The following is a 19,195-nucleotide window of genomic DNA, read 5'->3' as shown; positions in this document are numbered from 1 at the left end:
TCTGCCGGCCAAGCAGGAGCCGCAGCGGCACACAGAGAAAGATACAAGTCTACCAAGTACAGGGAATTAGATCACCGGTACAACTTTTTTCCAATAAGATCTGATACCCTAGATCCATGGGGAGAGAGTGCAAGATGATTTTTAAGGATCTTGGTTCCTGGCTCATTGACACTACAAGAGACTCTAGTGTGGCAAGTTTTTTCTTCCATTGCCTCAGTGTTGCGATCCAGAGGGGAAATGTCCGCTGCATCCTCGGTTCATGCCCGGCGTTGAAGGAGTTCGAAGAAATTTACAGCCTCTAGGAAACAAACTTCCCCTTATTTCCTCTTAATATTCATTTTTTGTAAACAATCAGATATGTAACTGTAATTCCTTGCATAATAAAGTGTACAGCATAAAAAAGGGGGTGGTAGGAGAAGTGAACACTCATACGTATTCAGAGGAAAGTAACAAGTTTCTCTCTGAATGCTCTGTGTTCCCTTTTTCGAGGCTGTGGGTCCTTACAATTGCACCAGAGGTGGTACCATATATATATATATATATATATATATAATATATATATATATAATATTATATATATATTATATATATATATATATATATATATGTCGTACCTAGTAGCCAGAACGCACTTTTTGGCCTACTATGCAAGGCCCGATTTGCCTAATAAGCCAAGTTTTCCTGAATTAATATATTTTCTCAAATTTTTTCTTATGAAAATGATAAAGCTACCCATTTCATTATGTATGAGGTCAATTTATTTTTATTGGAGGTTAAAATTAACGTAGATATATGACCGAACCTAACCAACCCTACCTAACCTAACCTAACCTATCGTTATAGGTTAGGTTAGGTTATGTAGCCGAAAAAGTTAGGTTAGGTAAGGTTAGGTAGGTTAGGTAGTCGAAAAACAATTAATTCATGAAAACTTGGCTTATTAGGCAAATCGGGCCTTGCATAGTAGGCTGAGAAGTGCGTTCTGGCTACTAGGTACGACAATATATATATTAATATATATATATATATATATATATATATATATATATATATATATATATGTCGTACCTAGTAGCCAGAACGCACTTCTCAGCCTACTATTCAAGGCCCCGATTGCCTAATAAGCCAAGTTTCATGAATTAATGTTTTTTTCGTCTACCTAACCTACCTAACCTAACCTAACCTAGCTTTTTTTGGCTACATAACCTAACCCTTACCTATAAATATAGGTTAGGTTAGGTTAGGTAGGTGTTGGTCTATGTTCGGTCATATATCTACATTAATTTTAACTCCAATAAAAAAAATGACCTATACATAGAGAAAAGGTTGCTTTATCCATTTCATAAGAAAAAAATTATATGTAAATATATTAATTCAGGAAAACTTGGATTATTAGGCAAATCGGGCCTTGAATAGTAGGCTGAGAAGTGAGTTCTGGCTACTAGGTACGACATATATATATATAATATATATATAATATATATATATATATATATATATATATATATATATATATATATATATATATATATATGTCGTACCTAATAGCCAGAACGCACTTCTCAGCCTACTATTCAAGGCCCGATTTGCCCTAATAAGCCAAGTTTTCATGAATTAATGTTTTTTCGTCTACCTAACCTACCTAACCTAACCTAACCTAGCTTTTTTTGGCTTACCTAACCTAACCTTACCTATAAATATAGGTTAGGTTAGGTTAGGTAGGGTTGGTTAGGTTCGGTCATATATCTACTTTAATTTTAACTCCAATAAAAAAAAAAATTGACCTCATACATAGAGAAAAAGGTTGCTTTATCATTTCATAAGAAAAAAATTATAGTAAATATATTAATTCAGGAAAACTGGCTTATTAGGCAAATCGGCCTTGAATAGTAGGCTGAGAAGTGAGTTCTGGCTATTAGGTACGACATATATATATATATATATATTATATATATATATATATATATATATATATATATATATGTATATATATATATAATATATATATATATATATATATATATATATATATATATTATGTCGTACCTAGTAGCCAGAACGCACTTCTCAGCCTACTAGCAAGGCCCGATTTTGCCTAATAAGCCAAGTTTTCATGAATTAATTGTTTTTCGACTACCTAACCTACCTAACCTAACCTAACCTAACTTTTTCGGCTACCTAACCGAACCTAACCTATAAAGATAGGTTAGGTTTGGTTAGGTAGGGTTGGTTAGGTTTTGTCATACATCTACGTTAATTTTAGCTCCAATAAAAAAAATTGACCACATACATAATGAAATGGGTAACTCTATCATTTCATAAGAAAAAAATTAGAGAAAATATATTAATTCAGGAAAACTTGGCTTATTAGGCAAATCGGGCCTTGCATAGTAGGCTGAGAAGTGCGTTCTGGCTACTAGGTACGACATATATATATATATATAGATATAGTATATATATATATATATTATGTCGTACCTAGTAGCCAGAACGCACTACTCATCCTACTATGCAAGGCCCGATTTGGCCTAATAAGCCAAGCTTTCCTGAATTAATATATTTTCTCTAATTTTTTTCTTATGAAATGATAAAGCTACCCATTTCAATATGTATGAGGTCAATTTTTTTTATTGAAGTAAAATTAACGTAGATATATGACCGAACCTAACCTAAACCTAACCTATCTCTATAGGTTAGGTTAGGTTAGGTAGCCGAAAAAGTTAGGTTTGGTTAGGTTAGGTAGGTTAGGTAGTCGAAAAACAATTAATTCATGAAACTTGGCTTATTAGGCAAATCGGGCCTTGCATAGTAGGCTGAGAAGTGCGTTCTGGCTACTAGGTACGACAGTATAAGTATATATATAATATATATATATATATGATATATATATATATATAATATATATATATATATATATATATATATATATATATATGTCGTACCTAGTAGCCAGAACGCACTTCTCAGCCTACTATGCAAGGCCCGATTTGCCTAATAAGCCAAGTTTTCAAGAATTAATTGTTTTTCGACTACCTAACCTACCTAACCTAACCTAACCTAACTTTTTCGGCTACCTAACTTAACCTAACCTATAAAAGATAGGTTAGGTTAGGTTAGGTAGGGTTGGTTAGGTTCGGTCATATATCTACGTTAATTTTAACTCCAGTAAAAAAAAATGACCTCATACATAATGAAATGGGTAGGTTTATCATTTCATAGGAAATAAATTAGAGAAAATATATTAGTTCCGGAAAACTTGGCTTATTAGGCAAATCGGGGCCTTGCATAGTAGGCTGAGAAGTGTAGTTCTGGCTAATAGGTACGACATATATATATATATATATATGTCGTACCTAGTAGCCGAACGCACTTCTCGCCTACTATTCAAGGCCCGATTTGCCTAATAAGCCAAGTTTTCCTGAATTAATATATTTTCTCTAATTTTTTTCTTATGAAATGATAAAGCTACCCATTTTCATTATGTATGAGGTCAATTTTTTTTATTGTGTTAAAATTAACGTAGATATATGACCGACCTAACCAACCCTACCTAACCTAACCTAACCTATCTTTATAGGTTAGGTTGGGTTAGGTAGCCGAAAAAGTTAGGTTAGGTTAGGTTAGGTAGGTTAGATAGTCGAAAAACAATTGATTCATGAAAACTTAGCTTATTAGGCAAATCGGGCCTTGCATAGTAGGCTGAGAAGTGAGTTCTGGCTACTAGGCTACGACATATATATATATATATATATATATATATATAATATATATATATATATATATGTCGTACCTAGTAGCCAGAACTCACTTCTCAGCCTACTATTCAAGGCCCGATTTGCCTAATAGCCAAGTTTCCTGAATTAATATATTTACTATAATTTTTTTCTTATGAAATGATAAAGCAACCCTTTCTCTATGTATGAGGTCAATTTTTTTTTATTGGAGTTAAAATTAACATAGATATATGACCGAACCTAACCAACCCTACCTAACCTAACCTAAACCTATATTTATAGGTAAGGTTAGGTTAGGTAGCCAAAAAAAGCTAGGTAGGTTAGGTTATGTAGGTTAGGTAGACGAAAAAACATTAATTCATGAAAACTTGGCTTATTAGGCAAATCGGGCCTTGAAATAGTAGGCTGAGAAGTGCGTTTCTGGCTTATTAGGTACGACATATATAATATATATATATATTATATAATATATATATATATATATATATATATTATATAGTATAATATGTCGTACCTAATAGCCAGAACGCACTTCTCAGCCTACTATTCAAGGCCCGATTTGCCTAATAAGCCAAGTTTTCATGAATTAATGTTTTTTCGTCTACCTAACCTACCTAACCTAACCTAACCTAGCTTTTTTTGGCTACCTAACCTAACCTTACCTATAAATATAGGTTAGGTTAGGTTAGGTAGGGTTGGTTAGGTTCGGTCATATATCTATGTTAATTTTAACTCCAATAAAAAAAATTGACCTCATACATAGAGAAAAGGGTTGCTTTATCATTTCATAAGAAAAAATTATAGTAAATATATTAATTCAGGAAAACTTGGCTTATTAGGCAAATCGGGCCTTGAATAGTAGGCTGAGAAGTGAGTTCTGGCTACTAGGTACGACATATATATATATATTATATATATATATATATATATATATATATATATATGTCGTACCTAGTAGCCAGAACTCACTTCTCAGCCTACTATGCAAGGCCCGATTTGCCTAATAAGCTAAGTTTTCATGAATCAATTGTTTTTCGACTATCTAACCTACCTAACCTAACCTAACCTAACTTTTTCGGCTACCTAACCCAACCTAACCTATAAAGATAGGTTAGGTTAGGTTAGGTAGGGTTGGTTAGGTTCGGTCATATATCTACGTTAATTTTAACAACAATAAAAAAAATTGACCTCATACATAATGAAATGGGTAGCTTTATCATTTCATAAGAAAAAAATTAGAGAAAATATATTAATTCAGGAAAACTTGGCTTATTAGGCAAATCGGGCCTTGAATAGTAGGCCGAGAAGTGCGTTCTGGCTACTAGGTACGACATATATATATATATATATATGTCGTACCTATTAGCCAGAACTCACTTCTCAGCCTACTATGCAAGGCCCGATTTGCCTAATAAGCCAAGTTTTCCGGAACTAATATATTTTCTCTAATTTATTTCCTATGAAATGATAAACCTACCCATTTCATTATGTATGAGGTCAATTTTTTTTTACTGGAGTTAAAATTAACGTAGATATATGACCGAACCTAACCAACCCTACCTAACCTAACCTAACCTATCTTTATAGGTTAGGTTAAGTTAGGTAGCCGAAAAAGTTAGGTTAGGTTAGGTTAGGTAGGTTAGGTAGTCGAAAAACAATTAATTCTTGAAAACTTGGCTTATTAGGCAAATCGGGCCTTGCATAGTAGGCTGAGAAGTGCGTTCTGGCTACTAGGTACGACATATATATATATATATATATATATATATATATATATATATATATATATATATATATATATATATATATATATATATATATATATATAATGTCGTACCTAGTAGCCAGAACGCACTTCTCAGCCTACTATGCAAGGCCCGATTTGCCTAATAAGCCAAGTTTTCATGAATTAATTGTTTTTTCGACTACCTAACCTACCTAACCTAACCAAACCTAACTTTTTCGGCTACCTAACCTAACCTAACCTATAGAGATAGGTTAGGTTAGGTTAGGTTCGGTCATATATCTACGTTAATTTTAACTTCAATAAAAAAATTGACCTCATACATATTGAAATGGGTAGCTTTATCATTTCATAAGAAAAAAATTAGAGAAAATATATTAATTCAGGAAAGCTTGGCTTATTAGGCAAATCGGGCCTTGCATAGTAGGATGAGTAGTGCGTTCTGGCTACTAGGTACGACATATATATATATATATATATATATATATATATATATATATGTCGTACCTAGTAGCCAGAACGCACTTCTCAGCCTACTATGCAAGGCCCGATTTGCCTAATAAGCCAAGTTTTCCTGAATTAATATATTTTCTCTAATTTTTTTCTTATGAAATGATAGAGTTACCCATTTCATTATGTATGTGGTCAATTTTTTTTTTATTGGAGCTAAAATTAACGTAGATGTATGACAAAACCTAACCAACCCTACCTAACCAAACCTAACCTATCTTTATAGGTTAGGTTCGGTTAGGTAGCCGAAAAAGTTAGGTTAGGTTAGGTTAGGTAGGTTAGGTAGTCGAAAAACAATTAATTCATGAAAACTTGGCTTATTAGGCAAATCGGGCCTTGCGTAGTAGGCTGAGAAGTGCGTTCTGGCTACTAGGTACGACATATATATATATATATATATATATATATATATATATATATATATATATATATATACATATATATATATATATATATATATATATATATATATATATATATATATATATATATATGTCGTACCTAATAGCCAGAACTCACTTCTCAGCCTACTATTCAAGGCCCGATTTGCCTAATAAGCCAAGTTTTCCTGAATTAATATATTTACTATAATTTTTTTCTTATGAAATGATAAAGCAACCTTTTTCTCTATGTATGAGGTCAATTTTTTTTTATTGGAGTTAAAATTAAAGTAGATATATGACCGAACCTAACCAACCCTACCTAACCTAACCTAACCTATATTTATAGGTAAGGTTAGGTTAGGTAGCCAAAAAAAGCTAGGTTAGGTTAGGTTAGGTAGGTTAGGTAGACGAAAAAACATTAATTCATGAAAACTTGGCTTATTAGGCAAATCGGGCCTTGAATAGTAGGCTGAGAAGTGCGTTCTGGCTATTAGGTACGACATATATATATATATATATATATATATATATATATATATATATATATATATATATATATATATATATATATATATATATATATATGTCGTACCTAGTAGCCAGAACTCACTTCTCAGCCTACTATTCAAGGCCCGATTTGCCTAATAAGCCAAGTTTTCCTGAATTAATATATTTACTATAATTTTTTTTCTTATGAAATGATAAAGCAACCCTTTTCTCTATGTATGAGGTCAATTTTTTTTTATTGGAGTTAAAATTAATGTAGATATATGACCGAACATAACCAACCCTACCTAACCTAACCTAACCTATATTTATAGGTAAGGTTAGGTTAGGTAGCCAAAAAAAGCTAGGTTAGGTTAGGTTAGGTAGGTTAGGTAGACGAAAAAACATTAATTCATGAAAACTTGGCTTATTAGGCAAATCGGGCCTTGAATAGTAGGCTGAGAAGTGCGTTCTGGCTACTAGGTACGACATATATATATATATATATATATATATATATATATATATATATATATATATATATATATGTCGTACCTAGTAGCCAGAACGCACTTCTCAGCCTACTATGCAAGGCCCGATTTGCCTAATAAGCCAAGTTTTCATGAATTAATTGTTTTTCGACTACCTAACCTACCTAACCTTACCTAACCTAACTTTTTCGGCTACATAACCTAACCTAACCTATAACGATAGGTTAGGTTAGGTTAGGTAGGGTTGGTTAGGTTCGGTCATATATCTACGTTAATTTTAACTCCAATAAAAATAAATTGACCTCATACATAATGAAATGGGTAGCTTTATCATTTCATAAGAAAAAAATTTGAGAAAATATATTAATTCAGGAAAAACTTGGCTTATTAGGCAAATCGGGCCTTGCATAGTAGGCCAAAAAGTGCGTTCTGGCTACTAGGTACGACATATATATATATATATATATATATATATATATATATATATATATATATATATATATATATATATATATATATATATATATATATATATGGTACCACCTCTGGTGCAATTGTAAGGACCCACAGCCTCGAAAAAGGGAACACAGAGCATTCAGAGAGAAACTTGTTACTTTCCTCTGAATACGTATGAGTGTTCACTTCTCCTACCACCCCCTTTTTTATGCTGTACACTTTATTATGCAAGGAATTACAGTTACATATCTGATTGTTTACAAAAAATGAATATTAAGAGGAAATAAGGGGAAGTTTGTTTCCTAGAGGCTGTAAATTTCTTCGAACTCCTTCAACGCCGGGCATGAACCGAGGATGCAGCGGACATTTCCCCTCTGGATCGCAACACTGAGGCAATGGAAGAAAAAACTTGCCACACTAGAGTCTCTTGTAGTGTCAATGAGCCAGGAACCAAGATCCTTAAAAATCATCTTGCACTCTCTCCCCATGGATCTAGGGTATCAGATCTTATTGGAAAAAAGTTGTACCGGTGATCTAATTCCCTGTACTTGGTAGACTTGTATCTTTCTCTGTGTGCCGCTGCGGCTCCTGCTTGGCCGGCAGAGAGGTTGACATAAGTGGTTGCCAGGGTGGATACGCAAGTATAGTCCTACGCCAATTGTCAGACACCCCTTCTAAGGGCGCAGTTTGATTCCGTCTGGTAGGCCGGCTTGGCCAGCTTTGCCGGCCTACCAGTTCCTCTCGTGAAATGTTCAATCCTTAGACTGACCGGGGTAAGTAACACCTTGGCAAGTCCAGTACTCTGAGCAAATGGCTACCAGACTGTTAAAAGTCATTGGTAGCGGTAGCCGTAGCTATTTCCGTCCAATGACCCAACAGCAACTCAGTAGCTACAAACCAGGAGTTCGTTTTCTTTGACACAATTCACTTATATGAGAAAACACGAGCCCCAATTGTAACAGAAACTTGCATGAACCACAAGTAGATTGTATCAGAGAGAGCTCCTCTCCTGAAAGGTTCAAAATTTAGACTGACAGGAATAATGAACACCTTTACAAGACCAGTACTCTTACCATATGTCTACCAGACTGATAAAACTCATTAGTAGCCGTAGTTATTTTTGTCCAATGAACCAACAGCAGCTCAGTAGCCACAGACCAGAAGTTCTAAAAAAAACATCTAGAGAGAGAGAGAGAGAGAGTCAGTACTCCGTTTTACCCATGAAAATAATAAAAATAACAGTCTGCTATTCCTGGATGTACTAATAACAAAAACAGGAGTCTCTCTAAGCACCAGCGTATATACTAAGCCTACAAACATAGGATTATGCCTGAACGGTAGGCGTGACTGCCCCCAAAGATACAAAGCCAGTGTTCTCAACCCTTATTTGTCGAGCTCTTACCCACTGCTCTGAATGGAGCAACGTGAGTAGTGAGTTTGAAAGAATAACCCAGGTGTTGGTGAAGAACGGATATAGCAACACCGAAATAAACACTACAATAAGACGACAACTTGATCGATGGCACAATCCTGAACCACAACAGACACCACAACACCTCAAATAAAATTATATTATAAATCCACCGTGCACAGTGAACCTAAAAAAGAAGAACGAATAATGAAAGAAATAATCCGTATAGGAGTAAAAAGCATAACTCCTAACCAAAATGTAGACCTAATCATATTCTATAAAACAAAGAAGACTACCGACCTCCTTATTAAAAACACCTCGAAGCCGATGGAGAACCCTTTACAGCAGTCAAACGTGGTATATGTGTACACATGCCCCCACGAAGGATGTAGCCTTCAATCTAAGTACATAGGCATGACGTCCACCAAGCTGACGAGGTGTGTCAATTCAAATTACGTCCAAATTTGGCCATAGCGCGCATATGAGCCAAAAGTGACGTTATTTTTAAGAGGACGGGTTGATATATAACACTGGCTTTGTTTTCTTTTGTTTTTCTTATGGCAGAAATATGCATAACCGAATATTGCATGCATTCTGGCAATTTTTAATCAAGTTGTTGTCACGTTTGCAGTTTTTTGTTGATTGTTATAAATCATTGATTGTCATTGATAAATCACTGATTTCGCTGTGCATGTGTTTACAGTGGCAAGTGGTAGCGGGATGGACACTGGCAACTATTACCGGTATCCTAGTTGTATTTGGCATGTGGAGTTACAACACGATTCCCAAGAAAGCCCAGTATGACGTGGTAACCCAGTTGGTGTATGGTGGGGGCCAGCGGTTCACCTGGGGCGCTGTAGTGGCTTGGGTGGTCTTCGCTTGTCACAACGGGTATGGAGGTGAGACAATGAATTTCCTCTTCACCTAATCTTCGGCATTTATGCTCTCAAATCTCTCGCAGCAGCTCAAAATCCAGACGTTTAGTCAAGAACAGAAGTAATGACGCTATTATTTCAAACAAATATCCGAATATTACAATTTAAATGATGAATTGAAAGGATTATTTTTGCAGGATTGGTGAATGACTTGCTCTCTCACCCTGTGTGGCAGCCACTAAGCCGCCTGACCTACTCCATGTACCTCGTGGCTTTCCCTCTCCAGTTTGCCATTGTCTTCAGTGCCAGAACTCCTTATTATTACAACTATTTTAACAAGGTAATGTTTTTTATTCGTGGGTTTCTACCAAATCTTGCTACATTGGATATGAAAGGAATTAGTGGACAAGTTTCAGGAATTTGGTTCTTATGCATTGATACATGCATTTAGTTCAAAACTTATAGTGGGCAAGTTGTATGGTTTGAAAAAAATCCGATTGAACAGCTTCACCTAACGTGAATAGACTAATATAACTCGATACTGCCTGACTTACGTAAAATTCTACCATTAAATATAACTCCAGTAGTTGTAGTAGGCATCCATCAGTCTCAGGAGACAAAGGAGTTGCGCTATGGTTGTCGGTCTGGAGTGGCCACTCCAGGGCGCAAAACAAGGGTAGGTTGATATGAGGGAGAAGCTGTCACCCATGCAGCAGATCCGCCCTCTCCACAGCGCCGAAAATATCGATAGGAAAAGCAAACGCAAATTCCGGTAATCAATCAATAATGAATATTTCGTGATATTTCTTGAAATTCTCGAAATGAACATAATCTGTGCAGTCATCGGGAAGATGTGTGCAGTCATCGTTACATCACGAAATGGAAGATAATCTGCTCACAGAGGGGCACTCATCCGTATGTGTTCCTAGAACCGATAATTTATTTTGTCATAATCAGCATACACAAATTCCAGTTCATTATAGAACCATGGTCTATAATGAACCGTGGTTCCACTATACATAAAGGACATATCCGGTCACCCCTCACAGTGTTCAAGATAGAACTCGATAAACTCTATTAGAGGATAACTGATCAACCAGGCTGTGATTTATACGTCAAGCTGCGAGCAGCCACGTCCAACAGCCTGGGTGACCACACTATCAACCAGGAAGTTAGGTCAGAGACCGAACTACGGGAAACTTGTCCCCCCGAAATCAACGCAAGGTAACCGCAAGGACTGAACCATTGTTTATAATGAACCATGGTCTGTAATGAACAACGGTCTGTAATGAACAACGGTCTGTAATGAATCGTGGTCTGTAATGAACCATGGTCTGTAATGAACCATGGTCTGTAATGAACAACGGTCTGTAATGAACCATGGTCTGTAATGAACCATGGTCTGTAATGAACAACGGTCTGTAATGAACCATGGTCTGTAATGAACCATGGTCTGTAATGAACAACGGTCTGTAATGAACCATGCTCTGTAATGAACCATGGTCTGTAATGAACCATGGTCTGTAAGGAACCATGGTCTGTAATGAACCATGGACTGTAATGAACCATGGTCTGTAATGAACAACGGTCTGTAATGAACCATGGTCTGTAAGGAACCATGGTCTGTAATGAACCATGGACTGTAATGAACCATGGACTGTAATGAACCATGGTCTGTAATGAACAACGGTCTGTAATGAACCATGGTCTGTAAGGAACCATGGTCTGTAATGAACCATGGACTGTAATGAACCATGGACTGTAATGAACCATGGTCTGTAATGAACAACGGTCTGTAATGAACCATGGTCTGTAAGGAACCATGGTCTGTAATGAACCATGGACTGTAATGAACCATGGACTGTAATGAACCATGGACTGTAATGAACCATGGACTGTAATGAACCATGGACTGTAATGAACCATGGACTGTAATGAACAATGGTCTGTAATGAACCATGGTCTGTAATGAACCATGGACTGTAATGACCCATGGACTGTAATGAACCATGGACTGTAATGACCCATGGACTGTAATGAACCATGGACTGTAATGAACAATGGACTGTAATGAACCATGGACTGTAATGAACCAATGTCTGTAATGAACCATGGTTTGTAATGAACAATGGACTGTAATGAACCATGGTCTGTAATGACCCATGGACTGTAATGAACCATGGTTTGTAATGAACCATGGTCTGTAATGAACCATGGTCTGTAATGAACCATGGACTGTAATGAACCATGGTCTGTAATGAACCATGGTCTGTAATGAACCATGGACTCTAATGAACAATGGACTGTAATGAACCATGGACTGTAATGAACCACGGTCTGTAATGAACCATGGTCTGTAATGAACAACGGTCTGTAATGAACCATGGTCTGTAATGAACCATGGTCTGTAATGAACCATGGTCTGTAATGAACCATGGACTGTAATGAACCATGGTCTGTAATGAACCATGGACTGTAAAGAACCATGGTCTGTAATGAACCATGGACTGTAATGAACCATGGTCTGTAATGAACCATGGACTGTAATGAACCATGGTCTGTAATGAACCATGGTCTGTAATGAACCATGATCTGTAATGAACCATGGACTGTAATGAACAATGGTATACAATGAACTATGACATAACTATCCCTGGTCTATAATGAACTTTCTCCGACAAATAATTTCAAATATGAGACGAAACTTAAAAATAATGAATATATATTACAACGCAAGGACAATGGTATCAAATGGATGTTGAACTCCTATAAATTGCTTCCACATCAATCATATCTTGGCCTTGACCCGAATACTTCAACCAAATTAAGTAGAAATTGAATAAAAATCGCTTTGGAAAGAAGAGTAAACACAGGGATGAAGGGATCAGGAACCTTTCAATTCTTCACATAATCAAATCTTTCTTTTCATAGGCAAACAATAGCCAAACTACATGGACATGTTTTCTATCACTCTGTGTGGGAAAAAAATATAATGGTGATATATCTTTCAGATAATCGAAACTGTGGGAGTGTTAGTGATCAGTGGAATAATGGCTACGCTGGTCTCCCTTAGTGTAGAGGCTCCAGTCATCGGCCTTGAGAAGGTTCTCCTCGCACGACCTGGTCAGTAATGTGCTTACGATCACAAAACATAACTACAATGTTGTCATACTGTAGAAAGGCAAAAATACAGTTTTGGTTACAATGTATTTGTTGGATTAGTTGCTTGGTGTGTTCTAGTCGACCTCTCGTGTGTTGGTTGGTGTGTTCTGGTCGACCTGTTGTGTGTTGTTTGGTGTGTTCTGGTCGACCTCTCGTTTATTGCTTGGTGTGTTTTGGTCGACCTCTCGTTTATTGCTTGGTGTGTTTTGGTCGACCTCTCGTGTGTTGCTTGGTGTGTTCTGGTCGACCTCTCGTGTGTTGCTTAGTGTATTCTGGTCGACCGCTCGTACTCACCTAGTTGTACTCATCTAGTTGTGCTTGTGAGGGTCGAGCTTTGGTTCTTTGGTCCCGCCTCTCAACTGTCAATCAACTGGTCTACAGATTCCTGAGCCTACTGGACTCTATCATATATACATTTGAAACTGTGTATGGAGTCAGCTTCCACCACATAACTGCCTAATGCATTACATTTGTTAACTACTCTGACACTGAAAAAATTCTTTCTAATGTCACTGTGGCTCATTTGGGTACTAAGTTTCCACCTGTGTCCCCTTGTTCGTGTTCCACCCGTACTAAAGAGTTGTCTTTGTCCACCCTGTCAATTCCCCTGAAAATTTTGTAGGTGGTAATCATGTCTTCCCTTAATCTTCTGTTTTCCAGGGACGTGAGGTTCAGCTCCTTTAGTCTTTCCTCGTAACTCATACCTCGCAGTTATGGGACGAGTCTGGTGACATACCGCTGAATCTTTCTAACTATGTCTTGTGTTTAACTAGGTATGAACTCCAGGCTGGAGCTGCATATTCTAGGATTGGTCTGACATATGTGGTATACATGGTCTTGAACAATTCCTTACACAAGTTTTTAAAGACAATTCATATGTTGGCCAACCTAGTATATGCCGATGATGATATCCTTTCGATGTGGGCTTCTGGGGACAGGTTCGGTGTGATATCAACCCCCAGATCTTGCTCTGTATTTGATTCTTGCAAGATTTCACCTCCCAGATGGTACCTTATGTTCAGCCTTCTGCTCCCTTCGCCTAATTTCATTACTTTACACTTTCCTGAGTTGAACTTCAGTAGGCATTTTCTAGACCAATCTTCCAGTTTGTCCAGGTCGTCCTGCAGTCTCTGTCTATCTTCATCTGCCTTGATTCTTCTCATAATTTTTGCATCATCAGCAAACATTAAGAGGAATGAGTCAATACCCTCTGGAAGATCGTTTACATATATTTGAAACAGGATGGGTCCAAGTACAGAGTCCTGTTGGACTCCGCTGGTGATGTCTCGCCACTCTGATATCTCCCCCCTCGCAGTTACTCGCTGTTTCCTTTTGCTTAGATACTCTGGAGCGCCTTATCTTTTACTCCTTCCTGTTGTTCACTCTTTTATAACAGCCTTTAATGGAGTACTGTGTCAAAGGCTTTCTGACAGCCCAAGAAAATGCAGTATGCCGACACTTTTCTTTCTTGCCTAATTTTTGTTGCAAGGTAATAAAATTCTATTAACCCTGTGAGGCACGATATACCATCTCTGAACCCATGTTGGTGGTGTGTTACAAAACTATTTCCCTCCAGATGCTCTACGACTCTTTTTCCTCACGATCTTCTCCATCACCTTGCATGGTATACAAGTTAGGGAAACTGCCCTGCAGTTCAGTGCCTCTTGCCTGTCACCCTTTATGTATATTGGGACTACATTACCTGTCTTCCAGCTTTCCAGTAGGTCTCCTGTTTCCAGTGACCTGTTATACACCATAGAGTATAGAAGCACACTTGGTGCTTCTGCACCTTTCTTTAGTATCCATGGTGAGATTCTGTCAGGCCGAACAGCATTTGTCACATTCAGCCCCAACAGATTCCTTTTGACCTCATTACTGATGAGGTCAAATTCCTCCAAGGTGTTCCTCCATGGCTCGTGTGTTGCTTGGTATTTTCTCGTCGATCTGTTGTGTGTTGCTGGGTGTGTTCCTGGTAGACCTGCTGTGTGTTGCTTGGTGTGTTCTTGTAAACCTTCTGTGTGTTGCTTGGTGTGTTCTTGTAGACCTTCTGTGTGTTGCTTGGTGTGTTCTTGAAGACCTTCTGTGTGTTGCTTGGTGTGTTCTTGTAGACCTTCTGTGTGTTGCTTGGTGTGTTCTTGTAGACCTTCTGTGTGTTGCTTGGTGTGTTCTTGTTGACCTTCTGTGTGTTGCTTGGTGTGTTCTTGAAGACCTTCTGTGTGTTGCTTGGTGTGTTCTTGGAGACCTTCTGTGTGTTGCTTGGTGTGTTCTTGTAGACCTTCTGTGTGTTGCTTGGTGTGTTCTTGTTGACCTTCTGTGTGTTGCTTGGTGTGTTCTGGTAGACCAGCTGTGTGTTGCTTGGTGTGTTCTTGAAGACCTTCTGTGTGTTGCTTGGTGTGTTCTGGTAGACCAGCTGTGTGTTGCTTGGTGTGTTCTTGAAGACCTTCTGTGTGTTGCTTGGTGTGTTCTTGTAGACCAGCTGTGTGTTGCTTGGTGTGTTGTGGTCGACCTGCTGTGTGTTGCTTGGTGTCTTGTGGTCAACCTGCTTTGTGTTGCTTGGTGTCTTGTGGTCGACCTGCTGTGTGTGGCTTGGTGTCTTGTGGTCGACCTGCTGTGTGTTGCTTGGTGTCTTGTGGTCGACCTGCTGTGTGTTGCTTGGTGTCTTGTGGTCGACCTGCTGTGTGTTGCTTGGTGTCTTGTGGTCGACCTGCTGTGTGTTGCTTGGTGTCTTGTGGTCGACCTGCTGTGTGTTGCTTGGTGTCTTGTGGTCGACCTGCTGTGTGTTGCTTGGTGTCTTGTGGTCGACCTGCTTTGTGTTGCTTGGTGTCTTGTGGTCGACCTGCTGTGTGTTGCTTGGTGTCTTGTGGACGCCTGCTGTGTGTTGCTTGGTGTGTTCTTGAAGACCTTCTGTGTGTTGCTTGGTGTGTTCTTGAAGACCATCTGTGTGTTGCTTGGTGTATTCTGGTAACAATGTTTTGTGGAACATGTTTGTAATTTTCTGGAGTTCATTGATAATTTTGTGGTATATATTAACAGTTTTCTGATATTTCTGTATTGGGATTTATGCAAGCAGTAGTGTGGCATATGCTTGATGCTTTCTGGTACTCTATATGCTAACAGCTTTGTTGTTTATGCTAGTAGGTTTGTGGTATGTGCTAGTAACTTTGTGGCATATGCTAGCAGTTTTATGGTATATACTAGTAATTTTGTGGTATATGTTAGTAGTTTTGTTTTATTTGTTAATAGTTTTGTGGCATATGCTAGTAGTTTTGTTTTATGTCCTAGTAGTTTTGTGATATATGCTGGTAATTTTGTAGCATATGCTTGTAGTTTTTTAGTATATGATAGTAGTTTTATTTTCTCTGCTAGTAGTTTTGTTTTATTTGTTAATATTTTTGTGATATATGCTAGTAATTTTGTGGAATATGCTAGTAGTTTTGTGTTATTTGCTAGTATTTTTGTGGTATATGCAAGAAATTTCGTGATATATATGCTAGTAATTTTGTGATATATGCTAGTAATTTTGTGATATATGCTAGAAATTTTGTGGTATATGCTAGTAGTTTTGAGGTATATGTTAGTAGTTTTGTGGTATATGCTAGTAATTTTGTGGTATATGCTAGTAGTTTTGAGGTATATGTTAGTAGTTTTGTGGTATATGCTAGTAGTTTTGTGATATATTCCAGCAGCGTTGTGGTAAATGGTAACAGGTTATCTTGAGTTGATTTCGGGGCTTTTTTAGTGTCCCCGCGGCCCGGTCCGCGGTAACATGGTGACCCCATGTTATTGGTGATCCATGTTGTTGGTAACCCATGTGGTTGGTGACCTATGTAGTTGGTCTCCCCTGTAGTCATTGATCCCAGTGGTTTGTGACCCCCTTTAGTTGGTGACCCCATGTGATTGCTGAACCATGTTGTTGGTGACCGGTGTGGTTGGTGACCATGTGGTTGGTAACCCATGTGATTGGTGACCCCATCTCGTTGATGACCCCCGTGACTGATGACCCCTGTTGCTGGATACCCCTGTAGTTGGTGACCCCTGTGGTTGGTGACCCCTGTGGTTGGTGACCCCTGTGGTTGGTGACCAATGTGGTTGGTGACCCCTGTGGTTGGTGACCCCTGCGGATGATGACCAATGTGGTTGGTGACCCATGTGGTTGGTGACCCATGTGGTTGGTGACCCCTGTGGATGATGACCCATGTGGCTGATGACCAATATGGCTGGTAACCCATGTGGTTGGTGACCCCATGTGGTTGTCGATCAATGTGGTTGTCGATCTATGTGGTTATTGATCAATGTGGTTGACGATCTATGTGGTTATTGATCAATGTGGTTGGTGACCCTTGTGGTTGTTGACCAGTGTGGTTGTTGACCAGTGTGGTTGGTGGCGCTTAAAGTGTCGTGGAATGGTGAGTCTAGAAGCACTGAATCATGTTTCTTTCTATATTCATGATGTCTGAATATTGTATTCCATAAAGTTTTATTGAGGCGTGATAACCTAATTATTGTTACTATATGCAAAATTCTTTATTAACTCAAGATTTACATGTATATTGTTTTTCTTACGATCTCAGATTCTAGAAGCAATGATCCTATCAGTATGGGATCCAAACTCTCGGAACAAGGCACTGAATTCAGACTCTCGGAACAAGACACTGAATTCAGACTCTCGGGAGATGATAACTACTCATTTATTTCAGAAATGGCTGAACTGGCTCACGATAATGGCACATGTTCTGAGAATGTTGCTGTTGATAATGTTAACAAGTTGTAAATATTGTGTAATTGAAAGGTATGTTTATAATAGTAAAAAAATTGTAAGTAAAATTTGTGAGTAAAATTTGCAGCTGACATTATACAAATATTAAATGAAAAGTAAATAAGAAATAAAGAAAAAATACAATAATAATTGGAGCTTTACGCCAGTAAAATACTTATATTTAAAACAAATGCATATATTAACTATTGCCAAAAATATAATAATTGTAATTAATAGTGCAATGTCATCTGCTTCGGAAATTGAAGTGGAAATTATAATAATAATATTTCTTCCAAGCTAATTTAAACAACAAAATTGTTCAGAAGATTAAGGGCTCTATTTCCATAACACATTTATAGTCATTAATTCATAAACTCTCAAACATTTTCATTTTGAATTACTGATACAATTTGGAATATGCTGATAGAATTAAGTCAACTCTTACACCAGGAACGGTTGAGGGGCCTCAGGGCTGACAACACAGCAAATCAGGCATGACAGGATGGATCTCATCGAAACTTTTTAAATACTGAATAATTTGAAGAATTTAGCCAGACAACTTCTTAAAGAGGTTAGATATAACACAAGCCAGGCGCAAAGGTTTCAAGCTCAACATGGAACAATGTAGAAATGAAACAGGAAATGCTTTTTCTCTCACAGGGGTTATAAACCCATGGAACCGCCTATCTTCCGAATTAGTAAATACCAAAATTGTTGAATTATAAAAAGCTGCTTGAAAAAATCATCAGGACAAATGAGGAGACCTTTGACAACCCGCTGGCTTCCTGTCCTTGTCGAGGGAACTAAAGTGTGACCCTCAGGAAAATTCAGGTATATGTGACTCTACTTTCTGAAACAGTAATGTTGTGTTGCTAATATATACTTTATATTTCTAGACCTTGTTCAGGAATCCTTTCTCATACAGCATTTGGTAGATCCCACACGAGGTAATAACATCCTAAATCTTGTGCTAACTTCAGAAAAGGGCATGATTGATCTAATTCAGGAAGGGGAAAAGCTAACCCTCTCAAGTGATCACCATATTTTAAGATGGGCTACGAATATAGAAACCCGCATAAAGGTAAATGATGATGAATTTCTAGATTACCAATGAGAAGCTTATCAAGGAATGAGACAGGAACTGCAAAACATCTCTTGGAGGTAGCTGATAGGTGAGAATGGCATGGAAG

The 19,195-nt window shown here is 37.6% G+C and overlaps 1 protein-coding gene across 1 annotated transcript; it reads left to right on the top strand.

The window, feature by feature from the left end:
- The first annotated feature begins 134 nt into the window (after positions 1–134).
- Positions 135–18,498, top strand: LOC138370799 (nose resistant to fluoxetine protein 6-like). The gene is made up of 5 exons (XM_069335402.1): positions 135–191; positions 9,916–10,111; positions 10,285–10,427; positions 13,099–13,210; positions 17,821–18,498. The coding sequence occupies exons 1-5, from the start codon at positions 135–137 to the stop codon at positions 18,018–18,020; spliced, it is 708 nt and encodes a 235-aa protein (XP_069191503.1). The 3' UTR covers positions 18,021–18,498.
- Positions 18,499–19,195: the final 697 nt, after the last annotated feature.

The sequence above is a fragment of the Procambarus clarkii genome, chromosome 33 (assembly GCF_040958095.1).
Source record: "Procambarus clarkii isolate CNS0578487 chromosome 33, FALCON_Pclarkii_2.0, whole genome shotgun sequence".
NCBI classification, from domain to species: Eukaryota; Metazoa; Arthropoda; class Malacostraca; order Decapoda; family Cambaridae; genus Procambarus; species Procambarus clarkii.
This window is presented reverse-complemented; position numbering and strand designations above follow the sequence as displayed.

Coding starts and splice junctions, on each gene's coding strand:
- LOC138370799 (XM_069335402.1), top strand. CDS start 135: ATGATTTTTAAGGATCTTGGTTCCTGGCTCATTGACACTACAAGAGAC. Junction 192..9,915: donor CTACAAGAGACTCTAGTGTG/GCAAGTTTTTTC, acceptor ATGTGTTTACAG/TGGCAAGTGGTAGCGGGATG. Junction 13,211..17,820: donor GGTTCTCCTCGCACGACCTG/GTCAGTAATGTG, acceptor TTACGATCTCAG/ATTCTAGAAGCAATGATCCT.